This window comes from Podarcis vaucheri, assembly GCF_965113315.1.
Source record: "Podarcis vaucheri genome assembly, chromosome: 8".
NCBI lineage: Eukaryota > Metazoa > Chordata > Lepidosauria > Squamata > Lacertidae > Podarcis > Podarcis vaucheri.
The window spans coordinates 83,726,830-83,738,888 of NC_138766.1; the positions used below are offsets into that span (position 1 = coordinate 83,726,830).

The 12,059-nt window shown below is 44.3% G+C and overlaps 1 protein-coding gene across 3 annotated transcripts in view; it reads left to right on the forward strand.

Moving 5' to 3' along the window:
- Positions 1 to 12,059, forward strand: part of EFR3A (EFR3 homolog A) — a 79,738-nt gene that overhangs the window by 42,612 nt on the left and 25,067 nt on the right. For all 3 annotated transcript variants that reach the window (XM_082235580.1, XM_082235579.1, XM_082235578.1), the window contains exons 8-10: positions 2,272 to 2,409; positions 4,051 to 4,129; positions 6,828 to 6,963. In XM_082235580.1, coding sequence (XP_082091706.1) covers positions 2,272 to 2,409; positions 4,051 to 4,129; positions 6,828 to 6,963 — 353 coding nt within the window. The remainder of the gene's footprint in view (positions 1 to 2,271; positions 2,410 to 4,050; positions 4,130 to 6,827; positions 6,964 to 12,059) is intronic.

Genomic DNA, 12,059 nt, shown 5'->3' on the forward strand with positions numbered 1-12,059 from the left:
ATTAAAGTTAAATGGTTCTCAGTCTCAGCTTTTCAGTTCCAAAGACAATCGTGGGTCTCGCTAGAGTTGGAGCCAGATGATTTTTTTTATTTTTTTATAAATATTTATTAAGGTTTTACAAATTATAACAAACATAACAATACACACACACACACAAACAAAAGTAACATAGAAAAGAACAAGTATAATTTCAATACCTTATTTTCTTAAAACTTATTTCACCGACCTCCTCATACCTCCCCTTTCTGCGTTCCCATTTCAAAAATTTAGTTCAGCAAATCCTCACCCTTGGTTTTATCTAATTATCATCCTTACTTTCCTTTCACTTAATCTTTACAGCTGTACTCCATTTAGTTTTAAAAACCACATTATTCTAAGATTCATACATTTTACAGTGTTTCTTAAGATAGTTCTTAAATTTATTCCAATCTTCTTCCGCCGTCTCTTTTCCCTGGTCTCGGATTCTGCCAGTCATTTCTGCTAGTCCCATATAGTCTATCACCTTCATCTGCCATTCTTCCAAGGTGGGTAGATCCTGTGTCTTCCAATACTTTGCGATGAGTATTCTTGCCGCTGTTGTAGCATACTGGAGCCAGACGATTTTTTGAACACCGCTACCCAACGTGTGGTTGTCATAGTTCAGTACTGAAAAACAAGGGAGGAAATGTATTTAGTACAGAAGATTTAGTGGTGGGGATGAGTTGTGGCTGAGTATTGGTTAATGTTGAATTGGATGTTTGGTTGCTTTTACCCACAGGGTCGCGAAAGATAAATTCAGCCTGTTTAAAAGCCCCTTTCAGGTGATGGTTAATTGTGCCTGTGTTGACCTGGGTCAGTGCATTCCGACAAATGCAATTACAACCCTTCCTGCAATTGGGGACCCCATTATAGCACATGCATGCATCCTCTAAAAACTGAGAGAAGCTACACTTTCCTCACAAGTATTCCTATGCAAATGTGTAGAGATTTAATTAGCTGATTGATTACAATTCAGGCAGTGGATCAACTAAGGCTTTCAAAATTGGTAATAAAAACAGAAATACGTGAGTTAAATTTTAACTCAACCGCTTTGAAATCTTTGTTTGGACGTTGCAAATACTCCACCCGAAAAGGCTAATTTCACACGATCGACCCTCTGGATGCACGCATAATAAAGAGCTTGAAAACAGTGTTTATGGATTGTTGAACTGTTGGCCTCATACAGTGCAAGCAATAAGTTTCTCGTCTTATTTTCCTTTTGGATATTATGACTCTTTGCATATGGAGGCATTGCAGAGAGAAGCATCTTGAAGAGTGGGAGGAATAAGCAGATGGTGGAGGCAGATGGCCGTGTGTAGGAGAAAATAGTATCTGCAGCCCCACAGCGGAGGGATGGAAACACTTTTTCCACTTAAGGAAGAAGAAAACTTTAGGGTTGTTGTTTTTGTTCTTTCTTTTGGCAGCGATGTGATGCTGTGTGTCTTCTTAAAAAACAGCCACTCACAACAGTGGATGCCCTGGTTTGATGAATTGCATTAATCATAATTAAGCATTGTGGCTATCGCACAGGGTCCCCAGACGTTTCACCGTCTATTGATCCCTGTGCCACCACTTTATTTCTCACTGCCACCACCCAGGCCCTACCTGGTACAATACTGAGTCCAGTCAGGGTTAAATTGGAACATAAACTTCTGTTTATTTACTGCAGTTTAACAAGCGTGTGGTTTCATAGACGGTATCAGTCAATTACATTCATGGGGTGCCTATCCAGACCTATAACATCTGCTACCTGATCTCACCCACTAAACCACCTCTCAGATATTTACTTGTCTTCCTAGCTCCTAACTGTTCCTGACTCAGCTTATTTCGCTACACTAACTCAACCTCCCCACAGACTCTATCCCAATTCACTCCCACTCCATCCAACCTCCCAACGAACTCCCCCTTTGCCCCTCCCAGAGCTGGTTTTATAGTCCCTCTGACTCCACCCCCCGGGTTCTGATTGGGTAACCTGTTTAACTATTTCACCTCCAGCACTCTCATATGTTAACGTCACAAGCATATCATGGAATCACAGAATTGTAAAGTTGGCAGGGACTCCTTCTTCTAGGCCATACCGGTCCAGCCTGCACAACAGTGTTGGAAGCTGTGTGTGACATGTACCTCTCGAGTTGTTTGTGTTTGTGTGTCCTTTCTTGGTTGATGACTTGGAAAGATGACTTTGTTGGGCACAACCATGCATGCATACGCGTGAATTTAAAATAACTTAGAGGGCATATGGTTTTGTTTCAGTCGGATCTGCCCCTCTTCGTCAGCCTCGGGAGGGGAAAAAGAGGAAAACCCCTCTGCGCTGTCTGAGAATTGTTTCAGGGAACTTCTCGGCCGAGCAACGTACGGCAACATGAACCATGCTGTCAGGCCGGTTTTCGCGTGAGTAGGAGATCTGTTTGTGTGTGTAAAAAGAAAGAAAAAGAAAAGCCATCTGCAGTGTCACATTTGGGACTGCACAAAAAGAAGCTGATGTGCAGAAACCTATGGGTCACAGCTGTTCTCTTAGGGGACACTGCGGGTGGACTATTCCCCCCACCCCCAAAAAATAAAATAAAGAAGTTCAGTTGTCCTCTTGAATCAGAGCCAGAAGCTTACACCCAGTCATGTGAGTAGCTGCCCCAGTTTGGGATGCGGGAGAAATTTCAAGTACTGTATTTTTCACTCTATAGGACGCACTTTTTCCCCTCCAAAAATTAAGGGGAAATGTGTGTGCGTCCTATGGAGCAAATGCAGGCTCCTTGGCTTCAGCGATAGCAACGCAAAGCCTCTGAAGCGCAGAGGGAGCGCTCTCTCCACGCTCCGGAGGCATCACGTTGCTTTCGCTGAAGCCTAGAGAGCGAGAGGGGTTGGTGCGCACCGACCCATCTTGCTCTCCAGGCTTCAGGGATAGCCACCTGAAGCCTTCAGAGCACAGCACAAGTTCCCGCTGCACTCTGCAGGCTTCGGGTTCCTTTTGCTGAAGCCAGGAGACCAAGACTCCCCTGGCTTCAGCAAAAGGAACCCGAAGCCTGCAGAGCGCAGCGGAAACTCGCGCTGTGCTCCGAAGGCTTCAGGGATCTTTGAGGCTGGTAGAGGGGGAAAGCAGCGCTCCCCCCCCCGCCCCAAAGAGCAGGTTGAAAGGAACCCAAAGCCCCCGGAGTGCAGCGGGAACTCCTGCTGCACTCCGGAGGCTTCGGGTTGCCTTCACTGAAGGCGACTGAGCTCACCTTGAACACACTGAACGCACCTTGGTTTTTGATGGGGAAAACAAGGGAAAAAAATTCTCCCCCTCTCTGTGCAGCGCCCTTCAGCGAAGCGGGAGGAGAAATGGAAGGGGCTCCGTTTCTCCTGCCACTTCGCTGAAGGGGCGCTGAGCAGAGAGAGGGAGATTTTTTTTTTCTTGTTCTCCCCCTCTAAAACAAGGTGCGTCCTATGGTCGGGTGTGTCTTATAGAGCGAAAAATACGGTACTTTGTATTTCAATGTTTGTCTATTCAAATTGCGCTTCTTGAAAATAATATGTGAACTCAACCACATTAGCCTTTCTAAACGTGCTCTCCTGCAAATTCTGCAATGCCGTTCTCCAACCAAATTGTGCGACTATAAAAATACATAATGACAGAGAACGACTTGCCAAAAAGTGCAACATATTAACGTAATGATTTCGAAAATGGGTACGTTAGGCAGAATTGCAAACAAAACCTGCGTATTAGGAGAAATATGCACGGCGATGCTTTCGATTTTTTTATGAGGCCTTAAAAAAATAAAGCAAACTGATGCAAAAATGTAGAGAAGTGAATTGAAGATTAGAAAAGCGAGAAATTGTCTGAAATTGGCATATGCATTGATCCACAGTCGCAGCACAGTGGTTTGTAGGACTCGGTCATAAGATGTGCTCACTGCTGTCATATAATTGCTCACATTTAGGAATAACTTGATAATGTTTAGGTCCCATTTGCTCTGAGCACAATGCAAAACAATGTTTGGATTAGGGGTAGTTTGGTTTAATTTAATTTATTATATTATACTTTATTCTTCTTAGACATTTAGACCACCACAGACTGTGGGACCCCAACGAATTTGCTGTCGCCATTTTCAAAATCATCATGTACTCAATACAGGTAAGGTTTATTTCTCTAACTCTGTCATTTGAAGCAAAACCCAAGGAGGCAGATGTTCTTTGATGATAATCGCTCATTGTTTAAATAACAGAAGGCCCCAAAACGCTGCCAAATCCCTTCTCCTTCTGAGAAAATGTCAGACACTTACACATTAACTTGGTGCTCCAGAGATAGTTGTTACGTCGTCGTCCCCCCCCCGATCTGAAACATTTGGCTCCCAAGAAAGGCAGCTGTGTTCATCTTCCTAAGCAGCAAATTGTCTTTTAAACAGATACTTGACATCTGTGTTGAAATCTCTTTTAGACACTTGACTTTCTTCTCCAACCCGAATCCCCAGTTGTTTAAGTAAAATCTTTGCATAGTTGTACAATGCGTGAGCAACGGGAATAATAGAATAATAGAACTGTTGAGTTGGAAAGGACCCCCCAAAGTCGTCTATAATAATAATTTATTATTTGTACCCTGCCCATGGGGCTGGGTTTCCCCAGCCACTCTGGGTGGCTTCCAACAAAGATTAAAAATACATTAAAATGTCACACATTAAAAACTTCCCTGAAAAGGGCTGCCTTCAGATGTCTTCTAAAAGACTGGTAGTTCTTCTCTTTGACATCGGGTGGGAGGGCGTTCCACAGGGTGGGTGCCACTACCGAGGAGGCCCTCTGCCTGGTTCCCTGTAGTTTTGCTTCTTGCAGTGAGGGAACCGCCAGAAGGCCCTCAGCACTGGACCTCAGCATCCGGGCAGAACGATGAGGGTAGAGACGCTCCTTCAGGTATGCTGGGCCGAGGCTGTTTAGTCCAGCCCCCTGCAATGCAGGAATCTCAACATACAACCAGTCCTTGAGAACTCTCTGTGTCACAGTGAGTCAGTGCACCTGGCTATTAACCAGAAGGTTGGAGCTTTGAGCCCACCCAGGGCTGGCTGTGGGCCAGATTGCTGCATTAGATTGCACCCAGGGTCCTTTCCAGCTCTACAGTCCCATGATTCTAAGTGTATGGAGCCTGTGGTAGCTTCAAAATGTAAACGGATTATCTGCTAACTGGGATGGAATGCTGCAAGCGCATAGACTTGTTCCTGAAGGATTCGTACTCAAAGGCCTACCTATGGGTTGGCGAAACTGGCTGCTGCAGGCCCCAGGGACACACACACACACACACACACACACACCTATGGTGGTGCACCACTGCTGTCACAATGAGATCTAATGTGGCTGAAGCTTCTGCTCCTTCATGCACCACAATGTGTGTGAAAGTCTTTTTCTGCCCCCCCCCCCCGGGAGGTGAGATGATGATACAGTTATTTGACAAGGGCACAAGGGACCCTATGCATGATGGATACCGTTCAGTTTCGTGGCACAAATAAATGGGTTTGGTTTCAATATTTAAAGCCCTAAATGTCCAGCTCCGAGGGCCTTCTGGCAGTTCCCTCACTGCAAGAAGTGAGGTTGCAGGGAACCAGGCAGAGGGCCTTCTCGCTGGTGGCACCTGCCCTGTGGAATGTCCTCCCATCTATCTGAATTTTAGAAGACATCTGAAGGCAGCCCTGTTTAGGGAAGTTTTTAATGTTTGATGTTTTATCGTGTTTTTAATATTCTGTTGGGAGGCGCCCAGTGTGGCTGGGGAAACCCAGCCAGATGGGCGGGGTATATTATTATTATTGTTGTTATTATTATTAGGCCAGAGTCCATAATTCTTTATTGACTGCATCTCTCCACATGATCCCATTCCCTTTGGTGGGTTAACATCACATTTGGAGGAATATCAGGGACTGCCTTATGCTGAGCGAGACCGTTGGACCATTAGATCAATATTGTCTACACTGGCTCTACAGGGTTTTTCCTCAGCCCTACCTGAAGATGCCAAGAACTGAACCTGAGACCTTCGGCATGCAAAGCAAATTCTCCACCGCTGAGCTATGGACCTCCCCCAAGATCTTGCTCTGGGTATCAACTCCTCTTGAACCCAGTTTTGCTGAAGCCCATCATATAATTATGTTGCACCAATGGCAGACTTTGGTAATCTGGGTAAACTGGTTCCTTGTGTGAGGATAAAATTTGGTGCCCTCAAGTGGATCTCCTCAATTATGGATCTTCTGAATTTTGCACCTCTTCAGATCAACATCTTTTCTGGGGCACAGCCTGCACCACCCTAAATCTGGCGCTGGTTGCACATTTTCATCTGCTTGCTGAACCCTTTATATTTACCATATTTTTTGCTCTAATAGACTCACATTTTCCCTCCTAAAAAGTAAGGGGAAATGTGTGTGCATCTTATGGAGCGAATGCAGGCTGCGCAGCTATCCCAGAAGCCAGAACAGCAAGAGGGATTGCTGCTTTCATTGCGCAGCGATCCCTCTTGCTGTTCTGGCTTCTGAGATTCAGAATATTTTTTTTCTTGTTTTCCTCCTCCAAAAACTAGGTGTGTCTTATGGTCTAGTGCGTCTTATAGAGCGAAAAATACACTAGTTAATATGTGGGGGCCTAAACTATCTGTCTATCATCTATCTATCTATCTATCTATCTATCTATCTAGGAGTGGGGCAAGGGAGTAGAGATCTTTGTGCACAGCAGGTAAAACATTGTCAACACTAGTTAAGTGTTTCCTTGGGCAGTTTGCATGAGAAAGAGCAGTTGGAATTAAAGATCACAGGAAGCAGCTTTTAATTTACAATTGAAACCGACAAGTATTTTTTGATTTCTAGGCGCAGTACTCTCATCACGTGATACAGGAAATTCTGGCACACCTAGATTCTCGCAGGAGAGATTTCCCCCGAGTCCGAGCTGGTATCATCCAGGCCCTTTTGCAAGCAGTGGCCATTGCTGCGAAAGGTTCCATAGGTAAGTGCCATGCTATGAGCATATCTGGGATTGGACACTAATTCTTCATCATGTTGAGAGGAGCAAGTCTGCACCTGCTCAAGGGCACCGTTCATATCCATGTGGAAACAGGATGTGTGTTGTGATTGTGATGCAATAGAGCAGGGATGTCCAACAGGCCTATCACGATCTACTTGTAGATCTCCGGTAGGTTTTGGTAGATCGCGGTTGATTGTTGGTTAATAATAATAATAATAATAATAATAATAATAATAATAATAATAAATTTATTATTTATACCCCACCCATCTGGCTGGGTTTCCCCAGCCATTCTGGGCTGCTTCCAACAAAATATTAAAATACAGGGCTGCCTTCAGATGTCTTCTGAATGTCTGGTAGTTGTTTTTCTCTTTGACATCTGGTGGGAGGGCATTCCACAAGGCGGGTGCCACTACCGAGAAGGCCCTCTGCCTGGTTCCCTGTAACTTAGCTTCTCTCAATGAGGGAACCACCAGAAGGCCCTCGGCACTGGATCTCATTTTCCGGGCAAAAGGATGAAGGTGGAGACACTCCTTCAGGTATTCCCCTTTCCTCAGTGGTGGTAAAACAGAATTGGGCCCCGCCTCCTCGGCCCGCCCTTCATTGTTGCAGGATCTCCAGAACGGAACACGGAGCTTTTGCAGTGAGGCTGATTGTTTCCTTAGTGATCTTTTGGTAAGTGACTCTCCACCTTTCTCCCAGTGTGGTGCAGTGGTTAAGAGCAGTGGACTCGTAATCTGGTGAACCGGGTTCGCTTCCCCGCTCCTCCACATGCAGCTGCTGGGTGACCTTGGGCCAGTCACACTTCTCTGAAGTCTCTCAGCCTCACTCACCTCACAGAGTGTTTGTTGTAGGGGAGGAAGGGAAAGGAGAGTGTTAGCCGCTTTGAGACTCCTTCGGGTAGTGATAAAGTGGGATAACAAGTCCAAACTCCTCCTCCTCCTCCTCCTCCTCCTCCTCCTCCTAAAAAAGCTCAGCAACTTTTCCCTGAACGCCTCCTCTCTCAGGAGTTGGCCGTCCCTGAAATAGAGATACTCTGTCCCCTACACTGGAGAAATCAGCTACCCGATTTTGGTCTGTGTCTACTGACTTTTATGTACGTAGGTTTTATTTGTATGTTCCATCACCAAATGGACATGCAAGGACATTGGAGGTGGGCTAGGATACCAGACTAATGAAAAGAACAATTACATATTTCTTCCCTGCCATGTGATGAGCTGGATCGGGAAAGAAATATTGTCTTCCTTCCTCACTGAAATGTCTGGTTTTATATGTGTGTTAGATTTCTGTCCTACTCCCAAAGAAGTCCAGGGCTCCTTGAAACAGATGCAAATGGTTGCAAATGATTTAATAATCTAATAAGTAAAAGCAGCCCCATGATTTTCAGTCGACTTGAATTACTTTATTATAATGGTTTTGATACTATTCATATTTTTTCTCTGCCCATCCACTGTTAATGGCAAAACCCCCTTAAATTATTGATTTACATTATGAAGTGTTTGTTTTATTATTTTTTTATATTTAAAAGGATGCCATCATTTTTTTAGTCCCAAAGAGAACATTTTTATATCTGCAGTTGCAGATCAAACAACAGGTTGTGAAAGCATCGTCAGATGTGTGGAGGGGGAAAAAATAAAAGAACAAACCAGTGACTCATTTCAAAGTTACGCTAATTATGGTGCAATCGAGCCAATTGCCTCATCTGTGTATTTTCATTTGGGAACATGCACAAATTGCTCCCAGTTGGAAGCCTTGACCGGCTAACAATGAACAGTAGTCTGGCACGATGTGTGTGTACTAGCTCATCAGCGCGAACAATAGTATAAATTGCAAATCCCAAAAATGATTGTGAGCGTGTGGTGGCAGTTTTCAGAAAGGCGTAAATAGCTGCGGCTGGAGTGGAGGAGTATGTCTGGAACACCCCCTAATTTAAAGTTGCAGCAGAATGATGATTTGGTCAACATTTCCAGAGCTCTTAAGGCTGATTTGGTTTAACTCCAGGACTTCTGGAGGTGGCAGTGGGAGGGTCAGGTGATAAACATGTCTGGTTATAAGGCCAGGAGAGAGTTGGCGGCGAAAAGCCAATTCTTGGGGTGGGAGTGGCGTGCTGAACTTTGGTTTCGACTTAATTTGATTTATTGCATTTCAATGCCTCTTTCCATTTCAACAAATCCCAACAACAACAAATTTACAAACAGTAAATAACAGCAACATTATTGAGCAATGCAAGTACAGCACAAATCATGTAATGTAATTAACAGATCATCCGTAGAAACAATTGCAATCTAGGACCCTCGTAGCTACGGGACTGCCTCTCCTGGTATGTCCCACGGAGGACCTTACGGTCTTCAAATAAAAACATCTTGGAGGTCCTGGGCCACAGGGAGGTTAGGCTGGCCTCAACTAGAGCCAGGGCTTTTTCGGCCATGGTCTCAATCTGGCGGAACGCTCTGTCACAAGAGACTAGGGCCTGCGGGACTTGACATCTTTCCGCAGGGCCTGCAAGACGGAGCTGTTCCACCAGGCCTTTGGCCAGGGCACAGTCTGACTCCCTCCTTTGGTAATCCTCACAGAACTCTAGCCCAATGGTTGCCATTAATTTGATTTGAATTGATTTTAGAATGAATTGATTTTAGAATGTATCTCAATTAATTGATTGTGATTTTATGTATACGGTGTTATTTTTACTGTTGTTAGCCGTTCTGAGCCCGGCTTTGGCTGGGGAGGGCAGGATATAAATAAGTTGTTGTTGTTGTTGTTGTTGTTGTTGTTGTTGTTGTTGTTGTTGTTGTTGTTGTTGTTGTCTATAAAACTCCACTGAGGAACCAATAACTAAAAAATAAGCGTCACAATTGCAGTATAAGTCATGTTATATGGTAAGCAAGTCAAGAAGAGGATTAGGCAAATTCTTGGAGGGGAGGGCTATCGATGGCCACTAGCCATGATGGCCATCTTCCACCACCACAGTTGGAGGCACCAATGCTCTTCCAAATACTTGTTGCTGGAAACAACAGGTAGGGAGAGGGCTGATGTGCTTGAATCCTACTTGCTGCTTTCCCGTAGGCATCAGGCTCGCCACTGTAAGAACACGACACTGGACTAGATGGGCCATGATCCAGCAGCTTCGTCTTAGGTTCTTAATAAGGCATTAAGTGTTGGTGTTGACCTCTAAATGGCCTCAGCCCACTATACCTGTAGGAGCGTCTCTACCTCCATCGTTCAGCCCGGACAATGAGGTCTAGCGCCGAGGGCCTTCTGGCGGTTCCCTCACTGCGAGAAGCAAAGCTACAGGGAACCAGGCAGAGGACCTTCTTGGTAGTGGCACCCGCCCTGTGGAACGCCCTCCCATCAGATGTCAAAGAGATAAAGAACTACCTGACATTTAGAAGACATCTGAAGGCAGCCCTGTTCAGGGAAGTTTTTAATGTGTGACATTTTGATGTATTTTTAATCTTTGTTGGAAGCCGCCCAGAGTGGCTGGGGAAACCCAGCCACATGGGCAGGGTACAAATACAGTGGTACCTCAGGTTAAGTACTTAATTCGTTCTGGAGGTCCGTACTTAACCTGAAACTGTTCTTAACCTGAAGCACCACTTTAGCTAATGGGGCCTCCTGCTGCCGCCGCGCCGCCAGAGCACGATTTTTGTTCTCATCCTGAAGCAAAGTTCTTAACCTGAATCACTATTTCTGGGTTAGCGAAGTCTGTAACCTGAAGCGTATGTAACCTGAGGTACCACTGTAATAAATTATTATTAATTATTATTATTATTATTATTATTAATCTATAAAGCAATATTAGCAAAATAGCAATTAAAAAAAGAAGCTAAACGCTGTTCTCACACACTCTTTCCCCCCACCAATGACTCAGAATCTTTTAGTCTGTTCAGTTCATTAACATAAACACACACACACACACACACACACATTGATTATACAGGTGTTGTAGAAATTTAAAAGGGGTTCCTAGAATGGAGCTCTCCCTTCCAGAAACCCAAAATGAGAGGATGTAGGCTCCAAATGAAAAGTTAGGCCTTTTTTGGAATACAAATGCACATAAGGACAGCGTCAAAAGTAAGGAGGAGGCACATACACACAAAAAAACCCAAATCTCACTACAGCCAACCAAAGACAACCAACCACATCCTAGGCCACCCCCAACCTCTCTCACCACCAAGGAAATACAACAAGCGAACAGTAAGAGAACCCACACAAGTGACACTGGCACAAAACCCCACACATACACTAAGTAGAGGAATAGAAGCCTTGACACCCCACCCCACTCGCCGTTTCCCCCCTCTCCCTCTCTCCTTCCTAACCTAACGCTGTATGTAGCACTGATGTCTCACAACAAATGAAACTGACCTGTAGAAAACGCAACTTGGAAAAAAAGAGACAATGCACGTATTTTTTGTAAACTAAGAAATTTTAAATAAAAATATGTTTTAAAAAGTAAGGAGGAGGCTGCAAACAACCACATCCAAAACAATGTTTCTGAAACACTTCCAGATTGCACACGCGATTTCTGTTCGCTAATCTAAGGGTCACAGCAATCTTAACAATTGCAACCCAATGCCATCAGCCTCAACCAATCGAAACCATTTGGCTCATCATAATATCCTGTGATTACATATAATCATTTTTCAATGTCTTTCTTTATTAAGGCTCAGACTAATTTTCCTATTCATTAAATATCTCCCAATATCCTCTTTCATCTGTCCACAAAACAATTCAAGATTAATCACAGTTGCCATGCCTAGCTGATTCTCTGTTCGCGCATACAATGGCCACCATAAATTCTAACAGGTTATTCTTTCCAGTGTTCTGGAATGGGCATTTGCTACCCACACAACCTAAAAGCAGCTAGTTCTATACTGTAAAAGGCAGGCACAGCCCTCTTCAGTTTTCCTAGAGCTTAGGCTCAAAAGAAAACTGAATCATCAGAATGGTACAGTTTTATGAAATTATCATTTTCTTCATCACAGGAGGACCCTTCTCTAATAGAAATACAGTGGTACCTTGGGTTACATACGCTTCAGGTTACATACGCTTCAGGTTACAGACTCCACTAACCTAGATAT